Below are 27,099 nucleotides of genomic sequence, written 5' to 3' on the forward strand. Positions count from 1 at the left end.
GGGCAGGAGGAGAAGGGGACGACAGAGGATGAGATGGCTGGATGGCATCACTGACTCGATGGATGTGAGTCTGAGTGAACTCCGGGAGTTGGTGATGGACAGGGAGGCCTGGCGTGCTGGGATTCATGGGGTCGCAGAGTCGGACCCGACTGAGCAACTGAACTGAACTGAACTGAAAGTTCCCCTGGTAAATTTAGTTGTGTCAAACAATGGTTCTGTAGGTAGGGAATTCCTTTGTAAGGCCTGGCTGAATTGTTTCAAACTCAGATTGATAAAAATTGATATCAAAACTTATCAACTCAGTTCAGTTATTTCATGCTGTTAGAAATTTATTCTGAGCAGAGACTCTACATTCTCATTAAACGCTATGTTCATCATGCTCAGCTGTGTACCTGACCACAACTCTGTGTCTTCAGATGATCCCAGTTGGCAGCACACTGTTCATTCTATCAGTAGACTTTAGGGGTCACACTGCTCATCATCCCCGTGGTTCCAATCCTTGCATCATAATGTTTAATTATTGAATTGCCTAATACGTAACAACATATATCTGTAATCAGTACTGTTGTTGTTGTTGTTCAGTCGCTCAGTCCTGTCTGGCTCTTTGTGACCTTCTGGACTGCAGCATGCCAGGCTTCCCTGTCCTTCACCATCTCCTGGAGCTTGCTCAGACTCATGTCCATTTAGTCAGTGATGCCATCCAATCATCTCATCCTCTGTCATCTGCTTCTCCTCCTGCTTTCAATATTTCCCAGCATCAGGGTCTTTTCAAATGAGTTGGCTCTTGGCATCAGGTGGCCAGTGTACTGGAGCTTCAGCTTTAGCATCAGTCCTTCCAATGGATATTCAGGGTGGATTTATTTTAGGATTGTCTGGTTTGATCTCCTTGAAGTCCAAGGGACTCTCCAGAGTCTTCTTCAACACCACAGTTTGAAATCATCAATTCTTTGACATTCAGCCTTCTTTATGGTCCAACTCTCACATCCACCCATGACTACTGGAAAAACCATAGCTTTGACTAGACGGACCTTTGTTGGCAAAGTGATGTCTCTGCTTTTTAATATGCTTCTAGATTTGTCATAGCTTTTCTTCCAAAGAGAAAGTGTCTTTTAATTTCATGGCTGCAGTCACCATCCAGAGTGGTTCTGGAGCCTAAGAAAATAAAGTCAGCCACTGTTTCCATTGTTTCCCCATCTATTTGCCATGAAGTGATGAGACTGGATGCCATGATCTTAGTTTTTTTGAACGTTGAGTTTTAAGTGAGTTTTTTCACCTTTTCTCTTTCACTTTCATCAAAAGGCTCTTTAGTTCCTCTTTGCTTTCTGCCTTGTACCTATACCAGTTAATAACTTTGAAATACAAATCTAATTTTGTCCTATTGTTGTTATTCAGTCACCCAGTTATGTCTGACTCTTCATGATCCCATGGACAGCAGCACACCAGGCCTCTCTGTCCCTCACCATCTCCCAAAGTTTGCCCAAGTTCATGTCCTTTGCATTGGTGATGCCATCCAGCCATCTCATTCTCTGACACCCTTTTTGCCTTCTGCCCTCAAGCTTTCCCAGCATCAGGGACTTTTCTAGTGAGTCAGCTGTTTGCATAGATAACCAAAATACTGGAGCTTCAGCAAAAATTATTGGTTGGTTTAAGGTGCCCATATTTTGAAACATTTACAATTGATCAAGTTCTGACAAGTAATCCACACTTATTCTGTTCTCATTCATGTTACTGATGACATTACATTAATAATTTCTTTCATTTCTCAGCTCAGCAATACTCCGCCCAAGAAATGTGACCTAGTGGTACAAAATCAACAAACAATTCTAGTCTTAAATCACCTCTAGTAGCATTTCAACCTTAGCTACCTCTGTTTGATACAAGAATAATATTTTAAAGAAGAAAAATTCATAGAGTTTGAGTTCCCTTCATTAACAAAAATCACGTAGCAATAACTTGTTTAGCAAACATCAAATAGCAGCAAACAGTGGCATGTTAATCTCTTGGTACCATAGCATATATTTTGTAAAGATTTCAAGATATCCTTTACAGATTTCCTCCTGTGCCCAAAGCAGTATGCTCATAAGGCATGTGATTCTATGTGTTCTAAAGGACTCCAGACACCAGGTAAAAATGAGCCCACACAGAAGGACAAATCTGAGAAACAGTCTCTTGGCTGAAGTGAGCATTCTCCATCCCAACAGGAAAACATTGAAAATTATGATTAGTAAATATGCCCATACATCTTAACATACAGAAAAGTTTAGATCTTATATCTTCTATCCAAGAATATATAGTTAAGGTTAGATAGGTTTCATTTTAGGGCCATCATCCTGACCAAGTATCCAGATATCTCTTCTGGCCCAGCAGCCATAATTTCAGCTGATTTCACACCATTTTATTGTTCCATTTATGCTTTGACTACAAGGAGCACAATGTGCCAGCTGGTATTTGTCAGACATTTCCATTCAGTGGGAATAGTCTTTTCAAAGTGCATATAGCTGTTCAGTAGCTGTCTCCTTGGATGTTTCAGGTGATAGCTCAAGTACAAGGAAGCAAGACTCATGATGGTTTTGAAGCCCTAGGCCCCATCAAATCTAATGTATCTTGTAACAACCTATGAGCATAGCTTAGTTTCCAGGGATCCTGCAGGAGACTTTCCTAGTCTAAATAAACTTTACCAATCAAGAGTCATTTTTATCTTAAGCAATGTTGCCTCATTATTCAGCTGATGAATCTTTTGAGCAGGTTACCAAGGCAATCAGAACCATAAATAAGATCCATTAGAAAGAACCGCTCAGTCGTGCCCGACTCTTTTTGCAACCCCATGGACTGTAGCCTATCAGGCTCCTCCATCCATGGGATTTTCCAGGCAAGAGTGCTGGAGTGGATTGTCATTTCCTTCTCCAGGAGATATTCCCTACCCAGGAATCGAACCCGGGTCTCCTGCATTGCAGGTAGATGCTCTACCATCTGAGCCACCAGGAAGATCTTAGAAAGAAACAGTAGACATACTTCTTGGTTGATTACCTGGGGGATAGAGCTATTAATAGAGTGCTATTAATAGAATTCTTTCATCACAGACAGAGAAAAGATTCCCTGAGCTTTTTACCTATAACCTATCCCCTTATTCTTTGGTTATTTTTAAAATTAAACTGTGTTTTGAGATAATTATTGATTCACATGCAATTATCAGAAATATTACACAAGAGGTCCTGTATATACTTTAATGTTTCACCAGGGTCAACATCTTACAAAACTTACAAAAGTACAATAATGCACTTGTTAGCTTTTTTAATACAGAAGAGAAGACAAGTTAGTATATACTTGGTTACCAGGACTTATATTGGAAAATGAGCCACTGACAACCAATTTATTTATTAAATAATCAGGTGATTTTTTAATTAAAATAATTTTTAGTAACTGTAATATTTTTATAGGAAAATTTCTAGCAAATAATAGTATAACAATATTTAACATACCAAACACAATGTTAATTGACAGAATTAGCAGTATCATTTTTATCCTTCAGCAAGTATCTCTTTAGGTATCTCAAACTCAGTATTTAAAAAAAATTTTTTTTATTGAAGGATAATTGCTTTACAGAATTTTGTTGTTTTCTGTCAAACCTCAACATGAATCAGCCATAGGTATACATATATCCCCTCCTTTTTGTAATCCCCTCCAGTCTCCCTCACCATCCCACCCCTCTAGGTTGATACAAAGCCCCTGTTTGAGTTTCCTGAGCCATACAGCAAATTCCCTTTGGCTATCTATTTTAAATATGGTAATGTAAGTTTCCATGTTACTCTTTCCATGCATCTCATCCTCTCCTCTCCCCATGTCCATAAGCCTATTCTCTGTGTCTGTTTCTCCACTGCTGCCATGTAAATAAATTCTTCAGTACCATTTTTTCAGATTCTGTATATGTGTGTTAGAATATGATATTTACCTTTCTCTTTCTGACTCACTTCACACTGTATAATAGGTTCTAGGTTCATCGACCTCATCAGAACTGACTCAAATGTGTTCCTTTTATGGCTGACTAGTATTCCATTGTGCATACATACCACAACTTCTGTATCCATTCATCTGTCGATGGACATCTAGGTTGCTTCCATGTTCTAGCTATTGTAAATAGTGCCGCAATGAACAATGGGATACATGTGTCTTTTTCAATTTTGGTTTCCTTATGTTATACGACTAGAAGTGGGATTGCTGGGTCATATGGTGGTTTTATTCCTAGTTTTTAAAGAAATCTCCATACCATCTTCCATAGTGGCTGTATCAATTTGCATTCCCACCAACAGAGTAAGAGGGTTCCCTTTTCTTCACATCCTCTCCAGCATTTATCATTTGTAGACTTTTTGATGGAGAAGACACTGGCACCCCACTCCAGTACTCTTGCCTGGTAACTCCCATGAATGGAGGAGCCTGGTAGGCTGCAGTCCATGGGGTCACTAAAGAGTCAGACACAACTGAGCAACTTCACTTTCACTTTCACTTTCATCCATTGGAGAAGGAAATGGCAACCCACTCCAGTGTCTGGAGAATCCCAGGGATGGCGGAGCCTGGTGGGCTGCTGTCTATGGGGTCGCATAGAGTCAGACACGACTGACGTGACTTAGCAGCAGCAGCAGCAGACTTTTTGATGATGGCCGTTCTTACTGGCGTGAGGTGATATCTCATTGTAGCTTTGATTTGCATTTCTCTAGTAATGAGTGATTTTCAGAATCTTTTCATGTGTTTATTAAGCATCTGTAGATCTTCATTAGAGAACTGTCTGTTTAGTTTTTGACTGGGTTATTTGTTTTTCTGGCATTGAGTTGTATGAGCTGCTTGTATATTTTGGAAATTAATCCTTTGTCAGTTGTTTCACTTGCTATTATTTTCTCCCATTCTGAGGGTTGTCTTTTCCTTTGCTGTGCAAAAATTTTATAGTTTAATCAGGTCCCACTTGTTTACTTTTGTTTTTATTTTCTCTACTCTAGGAGGTGGGTTATAGAGGATCTTGCTTTGATTTATGGCATCGAGTGTTCTGTATATGTTTTCCTCTAAGAATTTTATAGTTTCTGGTCTTACATTTGGGTCTTTATTCCATTTTCAGTTTATATTTGTGTATAGTATTAGGAAATGTTCTAATTTCATTCTTTCAAGCTGTCCAGTTTTCCCTGCTGCTGCTGCTAAGTCGCTTCAGTCATGTCTGACAGTTTTCCCAGCACCATTTATTGAAGAGGCTGTCTTTTCCCCACTGTATATTCTTGCCTCCTTTGTAAAAAATAAGGTACCCATAGAAGCATGGGTGTATTTCTGGGCTTTCTATCTTGTTCCATTGGTCTATATTTCTGTTTTTGTGCCAGTACCATGCTGCCTTGATGACTGTAGCTTTGTTGTACAATCTGAAGTCAGGAAGGTTGATTCCTCCAGCTCCATTCTTCTTTCTCAAGACTGCTTTGGCTATTCTGGGTCTTTTGTGTTTCCATATGAATTGTGAAATTTTTTGTTCTAATTCTGTGAAAATGCCATTGGTAATTTGATAGGGATTGCATTGAATGTGTAGATTGCATTTGGTAGTATAGTCATTTTCACAATATTGATTATTCCTACCCAGAAACATGGAATATCTATCCATCTGTTTATGTTGTCTTTGATTTCTTTCATCAGTGTCTTATAATTTTCTGTGTACAGTTCTTTTGTCTCCTTAGGTAAATTTAAGTGAGTGAAAGTCACTTAGTTGTGTCCAGCTCTATGTGACTCCATGGACTGACTATGCAGTCGATGGAATTCTCCAGGCCAAATGCTGGAGTGGGTAGCCATTCCCTTCTCCAGGGAATCTTCCCATACCAGGGATCAAACCCAGGTCTCCTGCATTGCAGGCGGATTCTTTATCAACTGAGCTATCAGGGAAGCCATATTCCTATATATTTAATCGTTTTTGTTGCCATGGTGAATGGGGTTGTTCTTTAATTTCTCTTTCTGATTTTTTATTGTTAGTATATAGAAATGCAAGTGATTTCTGTGTATTGATTCTGTATCCTGAAACTTTTCTAAATTCACTGATTAGCTCTAGTAATTTTCTGAGACTATTTTTAGGGTTTTCTATGTACAAAGGCAATGCCACAGAATGCTCAAACTACCACATAATTGCACTCGTCTCACATGCTAGTAAAATAATGCTCAAAATTCTCTAAGCCAGGCTTCAGCAATACATCAACTGTGAACTTCCAGATGTTCAAGCTGGTTTTAGAAAAGGCAGAGGAACCAGAGATCAAATTGCCAACATCCGCTGGATCATGGAAAAAGCAAGAGAGTTCCAGAAAAACATCTATATCTGCTTTATTGACTATGCCAAAGCCTTTGACTGTGTGGATCACAATAAACTGTGGAAAATTCTGAAAGAGATGAGAATACCAGACCACTTGACCTGCCTCTTGAGAAACCTATATGCAGGTCAGGAAGCAACTGTTAGAGCTGGACGTGGGACAACAGACTGGTTCCAAATAGGAAAAGGAGTACGTCAAGGCTGTACATTGTCACCCTGCTTATTTAACTTATATGCAGAGTACATCGTGAGAAATGCTGGGCTGGAGGAAGCACAAGCTGGAATCAAGATTGCCAGGAGAAATATCAATAACCACAGATATGCAGATGACACCACGCTTATGGCAGAAAGTGAAGAGGAACTAAAAAGCCGCTTGATGAAAGTAAAAGAGGAGAGTGAAAAAGTTGACTTAACACTCAACATTCAGAAAACAAACATCATGGCATCTGGTCCCATCACTTCATGCGAAATAGATGGGGAAACAGTGTCAGACTTTATATTTTGGGGCTCCAAAATCACTGCAGATGGTGATTGCAGCCATGAAATTAAAAGACGCTTACTCCTTGGAAGGAAAGTTATGACCAACCTAGACAACATATTCAAAAGCAGAGACATTACTTTGCCAACAAAGGTCCATCTAGTCAAGACTATGGTTTTTCCAGTGGTCATGTAAGGATGTGAGAGTTGGACTGTGAAGAAAGCTGAGCATCGAAGAATTGATGCTTTTGAAGTGTGGTGTTGGAGAAGACTCTTGAGAGTTCCTTGGACTGCCAGGAGATCCAACCAGTCCATTCTAAAGGAAATCTGTCCTGGGTGTTCATTGGAAGGACTGATGCTAAAGCTGAAACTCCAAGTTCTTTGGCCACCTCACGCGAAGAGTTGACTTATTGGAAAAGACTGTGATGATGGGAGGGATTGGGGGCAGGAGAAGGGGACGACAGAGGATGAGATGGCTGGATGGTATCACCGACTCGATGGCCATGACTTTAGGTGAACTCCGGGAGTTGGTGATGGACAGGGAGGCCTGGTGTACTGCGGTTCATGGGGTCGCAAAGAGTCGGACACAACTGCGCGACTGAACTGAACTGAACTGATGTACAGTATCGTGTCACCTGCAAACAGTGGAGCTTTATTTCTTTTCTGATCTGGATTCTTTTATTTCTTTTTCTCCTCTGATTGCTGTAGCTAGAACTTTCAGAACTATGTTGAATAACAGTGGTGAATGTGAACACCCTTGTCTTGTTCCTGATCTTAGAGGGTATGTTTCCAGTATTTCACCATTGAAAATAATGTTTATGGTAGGCTTACGATATATGGCATTTACTATGTTGAGGTAGGTTCTTTCTATGTCCATTTTTTGAAGAGTTTTAATCAGAAATGGGTGCTGAATTTTGCAAAGGCTTTTTCTGCATCTATTGAGATTATTATATGGTTTTTATCTTACAATTTGTTAATATGATGTATTACATGGATTGATTTGCATATATTGAAGAATCCTTGCATTCCTTGAATAAACCCAGCTTGATCATGCTGTATGAGCTTTCTGGTGTGTTGCTGAAGTCTGTTCGGTAAAATTTTGTTGAGGATTTTTGCTTCTATGTTAATTAGTGATATTGGCCTGTAGTTTTCTTTTTTGTATTGTATTTGGTTTTGATATCAGGGTGATGGTGGCCTTGTAGAATGAGTTTGGAAGTGTTCCTTCCTCTGCAATTTTTTGAAAGAATTTTAGGAGACGCATTAGCTCTACTCTAAGTGTTTGACAGAATTCTCCTGTGAAGCCATCTGGTCCTGGGCTTTTGCTTTTGGGGAGATTTTTGATCACAGCTTCAATTTCAGAGTTTGTAATTGGGGTTGTCCATAATTTCCATTTTTTCCCTGGTTCAGTCTTGTAAGATTGAACTTTTCTAAGAACCTGTCCATTTCTTCCAGGTTATCCATTTTATTGCCATACAGTTGTTCATAATAGTCTGTTATAATCCTTTGTGTTTTTGCATTGTCTGTTGTGACTTCTCCTTTTTCATTTCTAATTTTGTTGATTTGATTCTTCTCTCTTTTTTCTTGATGAGTCTGGCTAAAGGTTTGTCTATTTTATTTATCTTCTCAAAATAACAGCTTTTAGTTTTATTGGTCTTTACTATTGTTTCTCTCATTTCTTTTTCACTTATTTCTGCTCAGATCTTTATGATATCTTTCATTCTACTAATTTTGGTGGTTTTGTTGTTGTTGTTATTCTTCTTCTAGTTGTTTTAGGTGTAAAGTTAGGTTGTTTTTCTTCTTTCTTGAGGCATGATTGTATTGCTATAACTTCCCTCTTAGAACTGCTTTTGCTGCATCCCATAGGTTTTGTGTTGTTGTGTTTTCATTGTCATTTGTTTCTAGAAAATTTTTGATTTCTTTTGATTTCTTCAGTAGCCTGTTTGTTATGTATAAATGTGTTGTTTAATCTCCCTGTGTTTGTGTTTCTTACAGTTTTTTTCTTGTAACTGATACGTAGTCTCATAGTGTTGTGGTCGGAGAAGATGCTTGATACGATTTCAATTTTCTTAAATTTACTGAGGTTTGATTTGTGACCCAAAATGTGGTCTATCCTGGAGAATGTTCCATGTGCACTTGAGAAGAAGGTGTATTCTTCTGCATTTGGATGGAATGTCTTGAAGATATCAATGAGATCCATGTCATCTAATGCATCATCTAAGACTTGTGTTTCCTTATTAATTTTCTGTTTTGATGATCTGTCCATTGATGTGAGTGGGGTGTTAAAGTCTCCTACTATTATTGTGTTACTGTCAATTTCCCTTGCTATGTCTGTTAGTGTTTGTCTTATGTATTAAGGTGCTCCTATGTTGGGTACATAGATATTTACAATTTTGTGTCTTCCTCTTGGATTGATCCCTTGATCATTATGTAGTGTCCTTCCTTATCTCTTGTAATCTTTACTTTAAGGCCTATTTTGTCTGATATGAGGATTGCTACTCCAGCTTTATTTTGGTTCCCATTTGCATAGAATGTATTTTTCCATCCTCTCACCTTCAATCTATATGTGTCTTTAGGTCTGAAGTGGGCTTCTTGCAAACAGCATACATATGGACCTTGTTTTTGTATCCATTCAGCCAATCTGTGTCTTTTGGTTGAAGCATTTAATCCATTAACATTTAAAGTAATTATTGATATATATGTTTCTATTGCCATTTTCTTAATTGTTTGGGGTTCATTTTGTAGATCTTTTTCCTTCTCTTGTATTTCTTGCTATATAAGCCACTTTAACATTTGTTGTAAAGCTGGTTTGGTGGTGCTGAATTCTCTTAACTTTTGCTTGTCTGAAAAGGTTTTTATATCTCTATCAATTTTGAATGAGATCCTTGTAGGGTACAATAATCTTGGTTGTAGATTTTTCCCTATCAGTACTTAAAATATGTCCTGCCATTCCCTTCTAGCCTGCAAAGTTTCTGCTGAAAGATCAGCTGTTAAGTGCATGGGGTTTCCCTTGTATGTTACTTGTTGGTTCTCCCTTGCTGCTTTTAGTATTCTTTCTTTGTGTTTAGTCTTTGTTAGTTTGATTAGTATGTGTCTTGGCATGTTTCTCCTTGTGTTTATCCTGTATGGGACTTTTTGTGTCTCTTAGATTTGATGACTATTTCCTTTTCCATGTTGGCAAAATTTTCAACTATAATCTCTTCAAAATTTTTCTCATAATGTTGGTGCATTTGATATTGTCCCAGAGGTCTCTGAGACTATCCTCAGTTCTTTTCACTCTTTTTACTTTATTCTGCTCTTCCGAAGTTATTTCCACCATTTTATCTTCCAGCTCACTGATTCATTCTTCTGCTTCAGATATTCTACTATTGATTCCATCTGGAGTATTTTTAATTTCAGTAATTGTGTTGTTTGTCTCTATGTTTATTCCTTAATTCTTCTAGGTCTTTGTTAATTGATTCTTGCATTTTCTCCATTTTGTTTTCAAGGTTTTTAATCATCTTTACTCTCATTATTCTGAATTCTTTTTCAGGTAGTTTGCCTATTTCCTCTTCATTTATTTGGACTTCTGTTTTTCTAGTTTGTTCCTTCATTTGTGTAGTATTTCTCTGCCTTTTCATTATTTTTTTTTAACTTATTGTGTTTGAGGTCTCCTTTTGTCGGGCTTCAAGGTTGAATTCTTTCTTCCTTTTGATTCCTGCCCTCCTAAGTTTGATCCAGTGGTTTGTGTAAGCTTCATATGGGGTGAGATTTGTGGTGAGTTGTTTGTTTTTCCTATGATGGGCAAGGCTAAGTGAAGTGGTAATCCTCCCTGTTGATGATTGGGTTTGTATTTTTTGTTTTGTTTGTTGTTTAGAGTAGGTGTCCTGCACAGGGTGCTACTGGTCTTTGGGTAATGCCAGATGTTGTATTCAAGTGGCTCCCTTTGTGTGAATTCTCAGTACTTGATACTCCCTAGGGTTAGTTCTCTGGTAGTCTAGGGTCTTGGAGTCAGTGCTTCCACTCCAAAGGCTCAGGGCTTGATCTCTTTAGGCAGTAGACAAGGTGAGAGTGGATTTTGGTGCTGTGTTTGTTCTGTTTTGTTTTCTGTCTCAAACTTAGTATGTTTTAAATTGGATATTTCATCTTCTTGTCCAAACCAACATTTTTTTTTGTTTGTTTATTTTGGTTTTTTAGTTAGTTTTAGCATTACCTTTACCAATGTTTTTAATAGTTTTTTGGTTTTTTTTTTTAGATCAGTGTTAGTTTCACAGCAAAATGCCTCTCTAGGAGGAAGTTGTGAAAGAGGAAATGTTTCCACACATTGAGAAGTTCCCTAACTGGTGAGAATAAGGAATGGAGGGGGTTTTGGAGCCTTAGAGAAGAGCACAGAAACAAGTGTGCAGAAGGCAAAGCAGAGAGAGAGATCTGCAAAAAGTGTCGGTGCCAACCGACACTCACTACTCTGAGACACTTGTCCACTGGCTGACTGCACTGGGTGGGGACTGGATACTGAGGCTTGGGCTTTGGAGCTCAAACCCTGGGGAGTGGACTGGGGTTAGGTACATGAAGACAGCCTGAGGGAGCTAGGGTGTAGTGCACCACAACTGAGGGAGTATGGGGAGAAGCCTGGGCCTGGCTTTTTCTTGGTCTTTTGACTGAGAATGCATCCTCTGCTTCTTCATTTTGTTTGTATTTCTCTTGTCTCAGGGATACAAGGGACCATTGAGGGATACTCAAATAGGGGGTGGGCCTGCCATAGGAGCTGCTTTCTCCAGTTGCTTGCAGTGGCAGGGCATGCCAACATGTGCTTCAGGGGCAGGTGCCAGTCATGGCTGCCATCTTAGCTTCAGAGGTGGATGTGGATCACTGCCAGTGCCACTACCAAGGCACCTATGAGTGTTGCAGGCCACTGCCCCACCTTCCTGGGAGACAACACATCCTGTCACTGCTGCCAAGGGCCCTGGAACCTGGTGCCAACCACATGTGTGATCTGCCACTGCTACCACTGCTGCTGCAGAGCGACCCATGCCTGAGAGCCAGCCTCAGCCCCTGCTCTTCCTGGGAACCTGCACAAGCTGTATGCCTTCATACCTGCATGCCCCCTATTGAGGGGATATCAGCCAGCACATGCTGAGGCAAGACACAGCAAGCATCCAAACCAAAAACAGCCCTCATGCCAAAAAAATATTAAACCCACACCAGCCACACAAGGATGCTCTCGCTTATAAATAGCCCTCCAAGACTGCAGTAAATAGTTGTTTCTCATAAACTCACATAATAAGAGAAATACAAACAAAATGAAGAAGCAGAGGGTGCACTTTCAGTCAAAAGACCAAGAATATTCCCTTGAGCAATGAAACAGAACTCTTCAGTCTAACAAACACTGAGTCCTAAAGAGAGGTAATGAAAATACTGAAGGAATTAAGAAAGGCTATTGAAGAAAATACAGATTACTGTAAAAAAGGAACTACAAACTGTAAGAGGGAGCCAAAAAAATTATAAAATTCATTTTCCAAGATGAAAACTGAGCTCAAGGCAATGAATGGTAGAATGAACAATGCAGAAGAAAGGATAAGTGACCTGGAAGATAGACTAATGGAAATTACCTAATCAGAGAAGCAGAGAACCAAATTTTGAAAAAGAAAAAAATGAAAGCAATGTAAGAGACCTATGGGATAATATAAAGCAAGCCAATCTAAGCATAATAGGAATTCCAAGAGGAGAAGAAAGAGAAAAGGGGATTGAAAATATATTTAAAGAATTTATGAATAAGAGTTTCCCAGACCTAAAGAAGGAAAATGTTCAGATACAGGAAGCACATAGGGTCCCAAACAAGATGAACCCAAAAAGACTTACACCAGGATGCGTTATGTGTAATAAAAGTAACTAACTATTAAAGAAAGAATTCTAAAGGGAGCAAGAGAAAGTTAAAGAGTTAATTACAAGGGAACCCCTGTAAGACTATCAGCTGATTTCTCTACGAAACACTACAGGCCAGAGTTCAGTTCAGTCACTTAGTCATGTCTGACTCTGCGACTCCATGAACACCAAGCCTCCCTGTCCGTCACCAACTCCCAGAGTTCCCTCAAACTCATGTCCATTGAGTCGGTGATGCCATCCAACCATCTCATCCTCTGTAGTCCCCTTCTCTTCTTGCCCTCAATCTCTCCCAGCATCAAAGTCTTTTCAAATGAATCAGCTCTTCGCATCAGGTGGCCAAAGTATTGGAATTTCAGCATCAACATCAGTCCTTCCAATGAACACCCAGGACTGATCTCCTTTAGAATGGACTGGTTGGATCTCCTGGCAGTCCAAAGGACTCTCAAGAGTCTTCTCCAACACAACACTTCAAAAGCATCAATTCTTCAGCACTCAGCTTTCTTTACAGTCCAACTCTCACATCCATATGTGACCACTGGAAAAACCATAGCCTTGACTAGATGGACCTTTGTTGGCAAAGTAATGTCTCTGCTTTTGAATATGCTGTCTAGGTTGGTCGTAACTTCCAAGGAGTAAGCATCTTTTAATTTCATGGCTGCAATCACCATCTGCAGTGATTTTGGAGCCCACAAAAATAAAGTCTGACACTGTTTCCACTGTTTCCCCATCTATTTCCCATGAAGTGATGGGACCAGATGCTGTGATCTTAGTTTTCTGAATGTTGAGTTTTAAGCCAACTTTTTCACTCTCCTCTTTCACTTTCCTCAAGAAGCTCTTTAGTTCTTCTTCACTTTCTGCCATAAGGGTGGTGTCATCTGCATATCTGAGGTTATTGATATTTCTCCCAGCAATCTTGATTTCAGCTTGTGCTTCATCCAACCCAGCATTTCTCATGATGTACTCTGCATATAATTTAAATAACAGGGTGATGATATATAGCCTTGACATACTCCTATTTGGAACCAGTCTGTTGTTCCATGTCCAGTTCTAACAGTTGCTTCTTGACCTGCATACAGATTTCTCAAGAGGCTGGTCAGGTGGTCTGATATTCCCATCTCTCTCAGAATTTTCCACAGTTTATTGTGATCCACACAGTCAAAAGCTTTGGCATAGTCAATAAAACAGAAATAGATGTTTTTCTGGAACTCTCTTGCTTTTTTGATTCAGAATGGCTCCCAAGCATGGTATTGCAATGATATCTACTGTTCCTAAGTGCAGGAAGGCCATGATGTGTTTAATGGAGAAAATAATCTTTGTTCAGGCACCTGGTACAGTGCTATTTGCTATCAGTTCAATGTTAATGAATTTACTAAAGTAAGGTATCTTTAAACAGAAACACACATACAACAAGGTATGTATTGATTGGTTGACCAATAACAGTGTGAGCAGAGGTTCACAGGAACCTATTTCTCCTAATAGCAGTGGTTCAGTATTCACTGATTAAGTGTTTATCATGACTTCATTGAATATAACTACCTGACATAGAGAGAATTAATTGTATTATTATCCCTAGATAATAAAGCTGAGGTGCAGAGATATAAGCAATGAGCCTAGCTTGGGATCACATAGCTAGTAACTAGTATAGCTGATATAAGAACTTGGGGCAGTCTGGCTCCAGAACCTGTACTCTTCCCCACCACACCATCCTGCCTCTTGTACAGTGAGAATATCCTGGGTGTCAGTCTTCCTTGAAGGTCAGTGTTGGAAGTAGAAAACAGGATGCCCTGGAAAACCAACTCTTCTCGGCATCCCAGCCTCTTAAGAGATAATGGTATTCTGGGTTGTTAAGTCAAACCTGTAATGTCTCAGTGTCCTTGGGAAACAGGGTAGTAGTGTTTCTTTGTACCATCTGAGTGTCCTGGGATTATCAGGCTGCTTTGGATGGCTAATCTGAGTTCCCTTATAAGATTAGGGTCTCTTGAGGCAGCAAGAGTATGGGAATTCAGTGTCTGCTTGTGGGACCAAGTTGGCTACAAGAGACTTGGGAGGTTCATCTGCCATGGGGCTCAGGTTCCTCCAGGAGGTCTTAGTATATTCTGGGGTTGAGGGAGAAGTTTCACATCTTGGACACTGCTTCTTGACTCTTATGTTGTTATGAGTTGAATGTTTGTGTCTCCTCTCAGTTCAGCTCAGTTCAGTTGCTCAGTTGTGTCTGACTCTTTGCAGCCACATGGACTCCCTGTCCATCACCAACTCCTGGAGTTCACTTAAACTCATGTTCATTAAGTCAGTAATGCCACCCAACCATCTCATTCTCTGTTGTCCCCTTCTCCTCCCACCTTCAGTCTTTCCCAGCATCAGGGTCTTCCCATCAGTCAGTTCTTCACATCAGGTGGCCAAAATATTGGAGTTTCAGCTTCAGCATCAGTCCTTCCAATGAATATTCAGGACTGATTTCTTTTAGGATGGACTGGTTGGATCTCCTTGCAGTCCAAGGGACTCTCAAGAGTCTTCTCCAACATCATAGTTCCAAAGTATCAGTTCTTTGGTGCTCAGCTTTCTTTATAGTCCAATTCTCACTTCCATACATGACCACTGGAAAAACCATAGCTTTGACTATACAGACCTTTGTTGGCAGAGTAATGTCTCTGCTTTTTAATATGCTATCTAGGTTGGTCATAACTTTTCTTCCAAGGAGCAAGCCTCTTTTAATTTCATCGCTACAGTCACCATCAGCAGTAATTTTGGAGCCCCCCAAATAAAGTCTCTCACTGTTTCCAGTCCCCACCCCCCATCTATTTGCCATGAAGTAATGGGACCAGATGCCATGATCTTAGTTTTCTGAATGTTGAGTTTTAAGTCAACATTTTCACTCTCCTCTTTCACTTTCATCAAGAGGCTCTTTAGTTGTTCTTCACTTTCTGCCATAAAGGTGGTATCATCTGCATATCTAAGGTTATTGATATTTCTCCCAGCAATCAGCTCATATATTAAAGCCCTAAACCCAATATGATGCAATGATATTTGGAGGTGAGCCTATGGGAGGTGATCAGCGTTGAGAGAGATCATGAGGGTGAGACCACAAGATCAGATTAGTATCTTTATAAGAAGAAGAATAGAGACCAGGACTGAGTTTTCCATCTTGTGAAGGTACAGAAGTTGGCTGTCTGCAATCCAGGAAAAGGGCTCTCAAGACCTGAATCAGCTAGCAACTTAGTCTTGGATTTCTCAGACTCTGGAAATGTGAGAAATGGAAATCTATTGTTTTAACCACCCATCCTTTGGTGTTTTGTTATGGCAGCCAGAGCTAATGAAGACAAGTGTACAGTCAGTTCTCCTGGGGATCTTGTTACAGTGAAGATTCTGATTCAGTAGGACTCAAGTGGGGTTCCCAAATTTGCATTTCTAACAAGCTTTCATGTGTTGCTTATTATTCTGATCCATGGATCATATTGTAATCTTAAGAATCCTAAAAGATTACCATGTTTTCTGAATTGAATTTTATTTTTAAAGATATGCTTGAAGGATTAGCATGACCTTGGGGATCCTATGGGTACAGTGTGTTCCAAGACTAATAAGGTATTCTCATGGATTCAGTCTATATTGAGATTTCAAAACTTCATTGCGGGTGACAGGGATTATCTCCTAGTAGAGGTGAAATGTTCTACGTTTCAGTGTGTCCTAGAGGACCCTAGAGTCCTAGGATACTGGGTTGTCTTTAAAGGGTCAGAATGTCCTAGGGATGTCAGAATGTATTTCCTGGAGCTAAGTAATCTCAAGAAGCAGACTATTGTAGGTGTCAGGGTGTCCTGACTGCTCAGGGAGGCTGGGTGTGTCAAGGTTTCCTTGAAGAATCACATGTCAGTCTTCTGCAGAGTTTTGGGGTCTGGGAGAATCAGGATGTACCTGGAATTCAGATGTTCTTCAGGGTCAGGGTACTCTTAAGTTCTGCACAACCTTGGAAGTTCAGGGAGTCCTGGGGGGTTCTGGGTGAATAAGGAGGTGACATTTGGGAAAGGAAAGCAGAGAATATTTGAGAACAATGGTCTTTGATGCTGGGATGGATTTGGGGCAGGAGAAGAAGGGGACGACAGAGGATGAGATGGCTGAATGGCATCACTGACTTGATGGACGTGAGTCTGAGTGAACTCCGGGAGTTGGTGATGGACAGGGAGGCCTGGCGTGCTGCAATTCATGGGGTCGCAAAGAGTCGGACACGACTGAGCAACTGAACTGAACTGAACTGATGGTTTGCCAGAAGACTCATCCTATGCTTTATGTTGTTCTGAAGGGGTGTCCAGAGTATTCTGAGAATCAACATATCTCGGAGGGATCAGAATGTACTTGTGTCTTTTAGCTTTTTAGTTTCCTAGAAAGAAGTCTTTAGGAATCACCTGTATAATGAGATACCAGGCAGGCCCTACTCCTGGCCCCCATTTGTACCTCCTCTCCCTTCTCATGATGGGGTTCTGAGGAGGGGTCTCAGGCAGAATGCATTTTCTCCTCCTTCCCCTGTCTGCTCCCAGGAGGGGATTTAAAAGGACAAAAGAATTTGGCCTTCTGGGAATATGAGCTCTTGGCCCCAGTCCCTGGACCCTCCAACAGAGCACCTTCTCTCATCCGGCTTGTGATCCTCCCTTGATGATGGGGGCTCTGGTGACCAGGCAGTGATTGGATGGGCCCACAGGGGTGAGGAGGAGGTCACTCCTCCAAGGCTCAGGGAGAAAAAAGGTAGTGTGGGATTGCAAGCTGGGAAAGTAGGCAGCTGAGAGCAACGGGAGAGAACGGCATCCCAGAGAGAAGGAGTAGGGAGAGAAAAATGGAGACTAAAACAGAGGAAAAAGAGTGAGGGCAAGACAGACAGAAGGAGAGCATACTTAAGCAAGGGAATGGAAAATTAGAGACCAAAGTTAGAAAAAAGGAGAGAGGGAGAAAGGCAGAGATATCTATCTGTATCTATACATATATTTACCTAAGGACAGAGATTCAGAGAGAGGCACAAACAGAGGGAGAACAGTCAAGATACCAGGCACAGAGGGGAACAGAAACTTAGAAAGACTGATCCAGAATCAGAGACTTAGGACCCGGGACTGGACTGTCTTTGGTCTCTTTTGTGAGCCATGGACACAGAAGGGAGAAGTGAACAGGCTAAGCAAGCGAAGGAGCAAGTTTGCAGCAGCCTGTGGCCCGAGGGCTACCCAGCCGCTGAGACTGTGACCTCCTCGGTGGGTGAGTGAATCTTTTGGGTGGTGTTCCTGAGGAAGCAGCCGGTGTGTGGGCTCCATGGGGCAACTGTTTGCCATGAGGAAGATGAAGAGGAGAAACAGAAACCCAGAATCCTAGTATGTTAAAAATAAGGGGACCTTAGAAGGGACGGGGTGGTACAACTTGTCTGCTTTACAGAGTTGGGTCACTGAGGCCCTGCCCTGAGAGGGCAGAGGCAGAGCTGAAATCTGTCTCCTCACTCCTGACCTCGGAGTTCACCGACTGCATAGCCTTCTCCGAGGAAGAGAGCTGGAGGGACCAGAGCTTTGGATCTGAGCAGAGTAGGGGGCCGAGGTGGACACTGAGCACCAGGTGGGGACCACCTCCTGGGTCCCCATGGGGATGGGATCTTCACTCCAGACATGTTTTTTTCAGTGTGTGCCTTCCAGGTGTTTCCTTTTGCTCCTGTTCTCTCTTCCCTGACTGGCTCTCAGACTAATTAGTGTGGGGGCTTAGTAAGCCTGTAGGGAGAAGAGGCAAGCCTTTCCCACGAGCTCAGGTTCCTGCAGCCTGGTGGCCGGGCCAGCAGTGGGATAGGGGAGAAGATGAAATGCATGCATGGGGAGGGTGCATCTGAGCAGAAGAGGGAGGGATGTTTCATCTTCCCAAGTGAAGGGTATAGGATGGGAACAGTCTAAAGTTTTAAGTTGCATGTGAGCCATGAGAGCAGGGAGCAAGTAATAGGGGTCTTAGAGACCTGGGCAATTTGTTACGGTGTCAGAGTGAACATAAGGTACATAGGGTAAGATCCAGGAAGGTGGTATGTATGCTCAGAGAGGTGGAAGGCTGTGGAGGGGCATGCCTTACATGGGGACACATCTGGGGGAATGTAATAGGAAGTGGGCATATGGGTGCAGAAGTGAGGCAGAAAGAGTGTGAATGCCCCAAACGAGTCTGAGGTGTGGACCTCATCTGGAGATGGCAGCCTGAGTTATGGGACTCAGAAGCAAAGTGGAGCCAAGGCTGAGCTAGATTCAGCTGGTTCTGAAAGCTGAAGAATTTCTGGCTGGGGCAGAGTGTATGAGCAACACTCTGGGGATTCCAGCATATGTAGTCTGGGATGGATGGATGGGTCTCTGCGGCAGCAACCTTTCCCCGCCCCCCTCTCCTCCTCAGACATGAACACTCAGCCCTACCGGAATCTCTCTGGTGTAAGAGTGGGAAGACCAAAGCTTTCCCTGCAAGGAGGACAGAGGGGTCGGCCACACTCCCGGCGCCGTCACCGCACCACCTTCAGTCCAGCGCAGTTGGAACAGCTGGAGTCAGCTTTTGGGAAGAACCAGTACCCTGACATTTGGGCACGAGAAAGTCTTGCTCAGGACACAGGCCTCAGTGAGGCCAGAATCCAGGTGATGGCCCAGAATTCCGCGCCTCCACCCCCCAGGAAGAAATGCAGATTCGGTGCTTGGGAACTACTGGGGCATAAATTCTCAGGGCATTATAACTCTAACCCAAACCTTCACCAGAACAGTCTTATCCAACAGTCAAGGTAACCTCATCTGTACCAGGAATGTCACTTGAGTTTAACCTAATCTAACTTGAATTCCAACAGCTAGCCCCAGTATTGACGCCCAACCTTACTAGTGACCTGAACAGCAGTCCTAACTATTCCTATACATATGTAACCTTGTCTCTAACCATGGCCTTGAAATTCGATCAGCCTGATACTCCCTTATTTCTAACCATATCTTGTGTGTGTGTGTTAGTTGCTCAGCTGTATCTGACTCTTTGCAACCCCATGGACTGTAGCCCATCCACGGAATTCTCCAGGCAAGAATAATGGAGTGGGTTGCCATTTCCTTCTCCAGGGGATCTTCTTGACCCAGAGATTGAACCCAGGTCTTCTGCAGTACAGGCAGATCCTTTACCATCTGAGCCATGAGGGAAACCATATCTTAGGAATCTTACTCTTAGAATAAACTATACCCTAAAGCCAACCTGGTCTATGACAATTAAACTCATCCATAGTCTTAAACTCTAATAACCCTAGGGAAGTTTCCCACTCTCTGGGGAAGGGAAATGTCATTTTCTCATGTTTATCTCTTTCCTGTTGGAAGTTGACATTTCTTACTCACCTAAAATTGAAGCAGGGCAAATTTAGACATGGGCTGGAGGAATGATGTGGTCTCACTTTGTCACTAGGCCTGGCTCAGTTATGCCTTTCGCAAGAGCTTTGCCTCCTCTGGGGATGTGGGGGGATTTTATGCCCTGTACCTTCAGTCTTCAAGGAGAGAGGGTGCGTGTGATAATACCACCTATTTGAGAGAGAGGCTCTGATGTGGCTCTTCTTCCCCCCTCTTCAGGTCTGGTTCCAGAACCGCAGAGCTAAGCAGAGGAAGCAAGAGCGGTCACTGCTCCAGCCACTGGCCCACCTGTCTCCTGCCACCTTCTCTGGTTTCTTGCCCGAGCCCCCTTCTTGTCCGTACCCCTACCCAACACCACCTCCCCCAATGACCTGCTTCCCTCACCCCTACAACCATGCTCTTCCATCTCAGTCCTCCACAGGTAGTTCCTTTGCTCGACCCTACCAGTCTGAAGACTGGTACCCCAACTTGCACCCAACCCCTGCTGGTCATCTGCCCTGCCCTCCACCCCCACCCATGCTTCCCCTCAGCCTTGAGCCACCAAAGTCTTGGAACTAAAGTAAACAAGTACTGATAAGGTAATTTCCCAGTCTGTGACCCTCACAAAACAGAGAAAACTGGGTGATTTCCTTTCTTTCTAAGGGTGAAGTAAAAATATGGTGAGGGGTAGCACAGAGATTGGAATGTAGAAATGGGAGATTATGATGAAAGTCTCACTAAGGTGACTGAGTAAATTTACGGAGGTGAAACTACTGGAAGATGTAGGTAAAAAACACCAGTGTAGGTGACTGGTGGAAGGGTGGAATTGAGGGAAGCAATGGTTGCTGCTGCTGAATGGAAATGGTTGTAGGGTATAGAATTTGTGGGTTTCACTCATTGAGATCACAGCTGAGAACCTTTATCTCTGTTGTTTCTAGCTGATTTCAGTAAGGCATTTGATGTATAAGTCTACTTATACATCCCTTCCCCATCACCACCACCCAAACCTGTCATTAACTTTTGTTCATTCTAGTCTGAAAATCCTGGAGAAGGGAATGGCAACCCACTTCAGTATTCTTGCCTGGAGAAACCCACTGATAGAGGAGCCTGGTGGGCTACAGTCCATGGGGTTGCAAATAGTCAGACATGACTGAAGGGACTTAGCATGCACGCATTCTGAAAACAGCTCCTGAATTTATTCCTCTCCTTTCTATTCCAGCAGACACTTTGCTTTTACTGGCCCACATTTTCTAATTAATCCTCCTTCTTGGTTCCCTTAGGTCCAGTCTTTCCCACTTCCAACAGGCCTTGCACATTTGATAATACAAGACTAGCTCTTCAATGTGTTATAAACAATAAACAATAAATAAATAATAACTGATATAACACATACTTAGCCTGTAAGAATCTTCAGTGTTACTTTCAACCTAACTTTTAAGTCAACTGAATGTGGTTTTGTTATTAAGCAAAGGCTCTTGTGGCACAGAAAGCCAAACTCTGACAGTGAATGTTTTCAGCAAAGTAAGGGTTTATCACAGGGCTCCAAGCAAGGGAATGGGAGGCAAGTCAGATCCACTGCAACTTGGTCTTTGAGTTGGGGGTGTTTTTAAAGGAGAAGAACAAATAAGTTGAGATTAATCATCATCTTGCGACATTTCAGTGACATCTGCTAATCATAGTTGTGGAAATAAGACTATCTCTAGTTTATGATTCTCTAGTCAGGTGGTCCATGCCTGGGGCATATGTGAGCTTATCCTACTCTGGAGAAACAAACCTGAGTTTGTGTGTTAATAGTAATACCTACAGCAGCAATTTTAGTACATTGACAATGTTATAGACAACAGCAATTTTAGTTGTCTGATTCTGATTGATTAGTGTTTGGTTGACACAGGACTGAGGTCAGAATAAAAGTGAATAAAGTTTTGAATAGAGAGATTAATCACAAACTCACAAAAAGGAACTCAGTTTTAGAGAGGCTCAGTTTCAGTTTCTGATAGAGAAGGAACAATTTGATTAAGGGCAGACTTTTCCATTCGCAAACCATGAGTCTTGAGGCTCGTAAGAGGTCATTCCTGGTGAAGTGCCTTAGTCTGAGCTCTCCCAACAGAAACGTGGTGTGGTCTAGTTGGTGATGTCGTTTATATACCTTGTTGCTTATAAGGTACTTATTTTACTCATAGCTTATTTAAATGTAGGCCTACCTCACTTATGGGTAGGTCCATAGAAGAATTCTGAGTAAACAAGCCTCTAGGGATTTTGTTTACAATTTTTTATATGTATTGATAGTACATAAAAAATGTCAAAACCTCTGTGATGGACAATTCCATTTCCATGTAATTATCCCTTTGGGCCAGACTGCCTTCCAGAAAGATAATACTGGTTTGCATGCCTCTCAAAATATCAGTATCAGTATCAAAAATGATTGACATTGATCATTTTGGAAAAGTTGTTCCCTGAGAGTGATGTTTCCTTGCTGGTTATTTTTTTTTCAGTCTTCATTAATCAATTGCTAGTGAAAGTTGAAGATAGTTTCATGTTTATTGACAATTTACTTTTTCTTTTCTCTTCTGCATTGCTTCTCTGAGTTATTTGTATATTTGTGTATTGATCTAGTCATCTTTTATTAGTATTTCAGGAACCACAGGTGAGAGATCTCCCCTTATTTTTCCTGGCTTCACCCATATTTTCCTCATTATTTGGATCAAAATATTATGCCTTGAATCATCTTAAATTTATTTTAGTTTGTGCAGTAAAATAGTCATCTAATTTCCCCTCAATCAGCTAACTGGTTTTTCCAAAATAATTTGTTTAACAGTTTAACACTGGTTTGTAAAAACATTTTTCCACATACTAAGTTCTCATATGGGACAGTTGTAGACTCCTAATTCTTTTCCACCAATTAGCTTCTCTGTTCTGGTATCAGTTACATAGAGTCTTAATTATCAAACATTATAAGGATTATTGATATCTCTAAAATGTTAAATTTCCTTATTAAAATACAAGATGAATCTTGCCATTTTTTCCCAGCCTTTTCTTATGTTCCTCAGGAAACTTCTGGGTATTTTTTTAATAAAACAAATCTTTCTATTTACTTATTTATTTTTAACTGGAGGATAATTGCTTTAAAATGTTGTGTTGGGCTCTGCCAGACATCAACATGAACCAGCCATAGGTATACATATGTTCCTTCCCTCTTAAACCTCCCTCCCACCTCCTATCCCACCACACCCCTCTAGTTTGTCACAGACACCAGATTGATTTCCCTGTGTTATACAGCAACTTCCCATCACCTATCTATTTTACATATGGTAATTTATATATTTCAAAGCTAGTCTCTCAATTTGTCCCACTCTCTTTCCCATCTGTGTCCATAAGTCTGTTCTCTATGTCTGAGTCTCTATTCTTGCCCTGCAAATAGTTTCATCAGTACCATTTTTCTAGATTTCATATACCATAAAAAAATTTTAATAGGAGTTTTATAACTTACAAAAGTTAAGTATGCTGGTTGTAACAGTCAACTCAAAAGATTTATATATATATAAGACATATATATTATATATATGAATATATATTACCTTTAATATCTATTTATATATATTAACTGGATTATTCACAAAACCTCATGTTAAGCAAACTCAACTCAACATGAGATAAACAACATTAGTAGTGTGTATCTGTCCACAACTTAATTTACTCATAGAAAAATATATAGATATACACACACTAATTTTTTCCTTTTTAAAAATAAAAATGAGATCCTACCATAAGTGGATATAGATATAAAAACATCTTTCAAGTGGATCACATAGTTTACTGTTTTCATTCCATTAACTGGCAGTTTTATGAGCCACTTAACCATTCACCTGTCATTTGAGACTCACAGTTGATTTGATACTTTGTTTCGTTTTACCACCACAAACATTACTGCAGTTGTCTCATTAAAAGATAATTCTCAGAAAAAGGTAAAATCATGACTCTCACAGATATGAAAATTTTATTTAACTCATTGCTAATAAGGCAAAGAATGATAAAGATGTCAAAGCCAATTCATAGGACAAAGAGCAAACATATTTATAGATAAGAAATAGTGAAATCAATGTGTAAATGGAGGTAAATTGTCTCCTGGTTGAGGAGGGAAGTCAACTGACACTCTACGGGATGGGATTTATGTACATATCTATAAGACAGCATTCAGAAAACTAAGATCATGGCACCTGGTCCCATTACTTCATGGAAAATAAATGGGGAAACAATGGAAACAGTGACAGACTTTATTTTCTTGGACTCCAAAATCACTGCAGTTGGTGGCTGTAGCCATGAAATTAAAAGACACTTGCTCCTTGGAAGAAGAGCTATGACAGCATACCAAAAAGCAGAGACCTTACTTTACTGACAAAAGTCCATCTAGTCAAAGCTATGGTTTTTCCAGTGGTCATGTATGAATGTGAGAGTTAGGCTATAAAGAAAGCTGAGCGCCAAAGAATTGATGCTTTTGAACTGTGGTGTTGGAGAACTCTTGTGAGTCCCTTGGAAATCCAACCAGTCCATCCTAAAGGAAATCAGTCCTGAATATTCATTGGAAGGATTGATGCTGAAGCTGAAACTCCAATACTTGGCCACCTGATGCAAAGAACTGACTCATTGGAAAAGACCCTGATGCTGGGAAAAATTGAAGGTGGGAGGTTAAGGGGCCGACAGAGGATGAGATAGTTGGATGGCATCACTGACTTGATGGACACGACTTTGAGCAAGCTCCAGGAATTGATGATGGACAGGGAAGTCAGGTGTGCTGCAGTCCATGGGGTCACAGCATCAGACATGACTGAGCAACTGAAATGAACTGAAGGTTTTAAAATCTATTCTTGGTTCTATACTCCAGAGTTGGTTCTCTCAGTAGCTTTCCAGGATCATACAAGCATTGGCATGTACCTGGGGTCCCCCTCACCTTTTGTCTCCTGCTGGTTGTGAAATGAAATATTTTTGTGAAATAAAATATTTTCTGCTATACCAATAAACAAGCCATGCCACAGCCATCAGGGATTCCAGCCTTCCAAATGTAAACTTCTGAGCCCAAGTGAAACAATACCAGCTATCTGGCAGCCATCAGCCAGGGCTGAGGACCTGGGGTAGGATGTGAGAAAGCACAGGAGGCAGCCAACTGCCACATCCATTACCCCTTATGGTTAATGAGGAATTAAGGATGCAAACAATCAAAAGAAGCATTTGGTTCCAGATATCTGAGATACATATGAAAGAAATGATTTCAGTAAGCCTGGACACTTGTATCTTCCCATACATTGTTCAGTCGCTTAGTTGTATTCAACTCTTTGTGACTGCAGGACACCAGGCTTCCCTGTCCTTCATCATCTCTCAGAGCTTACTCAAACTCATGTCCATTGAATTGGTGATGCCATCCAAACATCTCGTCCTCTGTCATCCCCTTATCCTTCTGCCCTCAATCTTTCTCAGCATCAGGGTCTTTCCTAATGAGTTGGCTCTTCACATCATGTGGCCAAAGTATTAGAGCTTCAGCTTCAGCATCAGAGTGCTAAATCCCTTAACACGAGAGATCTGGTTTTGTTGATGAGCCCAAGTTTGCTCTGCTTGCCCCAGGATGCCAGGGTCCAGGGTCCAGCCCCAGTGGACCCAGGGTAATTCGAAGTGGGGACGGAGTCGGCATCCTAGGAAATAACTTATTTAATTACAGATATAAAGAGAGATTAGCAAAGAATAGTGTAGTAGGAAAATTAGTGGAGAAAAAGAGGCTGATTACTTGGTTTACGTGGAAAACCAATAAAACTCCAAGACAAGGAGTTTGCACCACCTACGTAGGCCACTGGCGCCCGCTTGAATAGAGAAGGGTGCCCCGCCTTGGGCTCCCTCTAGCGCGGGTCTTAGAAGCCAGGGCAAGTAAGTAGACGTGGCAAGCCTCCACGCTCCAGATGGGAATTCAGCCAGAAAAGAAGAGAACGAGAAAAGACCACATGGGGGAAACCAGTCTTTCTAGGAACTGGTCCGTTTCTTTATTTTCCAGGTCCACTTTTATACTTTTAGTTGTACATAGAGATAAATATAAGAAACAGAGTGACGCAGGGTCAGCTGCTCCAACCCTTATCAGCATATCTTTGTTCTTACAAGGGTCTTATATTTGTTCACAATATCTTCTGGTCTGGAGACCAATTAACATTTTATGGCCCCACCTTTCTTTCTATTGATAAAAGTTAAATGATCAGAAAACTTATTTCTCCTTAAGATCTATTTAGTCTTAAGATAGTGATAAAGCTACATTTTTACATAGCAAGGACACAATGATTTATAACAAAGAAAGAGGAGTACAGTGATCTATAACAAAAAGAAAATTCATTAACTCAAAAGTCTAGTATTGTTAACATCACAACTACTATATTTCTTTTTCTACATTCCAATTACATCAATTAACATACTCCCAGGTGCCTAAGGATATAGAGGCCTGGCAGCAATCATTCATTAACTCAGCAATGAAACCCTTCACCAACATGACTTTTATCTTTAGAAAAATCCTATACTAACTAAGACTTTCAAAATATTCCAAACTCTCTGTGCGGTTTATGGTTGAGAGGTTGTAAACAATCATGTATGTAGTAGCAAGAGTGTGGGTAATCCTGTCACACAAGCTAGTCTGCCAGCAGAGAGGTTTGGGCTGAGACACTCCTTTTATATGCAGGAAACTATTAACTGGAACTCTAATTTTCCAGAGAAAGGTGGCGGGGGACAGTGCCCCCTATAATGTCAGAAATATAGATGAAAGGCATAATGCAGTAAGGCAGGCAGACTCTGGTTTTTGGGGCAGATGCACGAGCAGATCCAGCGAGGCTCCCTTAAGGCCCGACTCGCCTTTGCCTGTCGGGCCCCTTAACCTCATGACCTTTGCCACAGGCGAGACTCCTCGTGCTGGCTCCCAGCACCAGGATATACCAATAAATCTGAGGGATAAGGTGTTGAGATAAAGAAGGCACTTTATTCTGAAAACTGGTTGATTGAGAAGATGGCAGGCTAGTGACTCAAAAAACTCATCTTGTTGGGGCTTGGATGCCAGATTCTTTTATGGATCAGAGATGGGGGAGGTGAGGAAACAAA

At 41.2% G+C, this 27,099-nt stretch overlaps 1 protein-coding gene across 1 annotated transcript; it reads left to right on the forward strand.

Annotated features, from left to right (window-relative positions):
* Positions 1–15,681: 15,681 nt before the first annotated feature.
* Positions 15,682–21,373, forward strand: PROP1 (PROP paired-like homeobox 1). Its single transcript, XM_069591873.1, has 2 exons — positions 15,682–19,269; positions 20,224–21,373. Exons 1-2 carry the CDS (start codon positions 18,985–18,987, stop codon positions 20,560–20,562), a joined length of 624 nt encoding a protein of 207 aa, XP_069447974.1. The 5' UTR covers positions 15,682–18,984; the 3' UTR covers positions 20,563–21,373.
* The last annotated feature ends 5,726 nt before the right edge of the window (positions 21,374–27,099 follow it).

The sequence above is a fragment of the Ovis canadensis genome, chromosome 5 (assembly GCF_042477335.2).
Source record: "Ovis canadensis isolate MfBH-ARS-UI-01 breed Bighorn chromosome 5, ARS-UI_OviCan_v2, whole genome shotgun sequence".
Classification (NCBI taxonomy): Eukaryota; Metazoa; Chordata; class Mammalia; order Artiodactyla; family Bovidae; genus Ovis; species Ovis canadensis.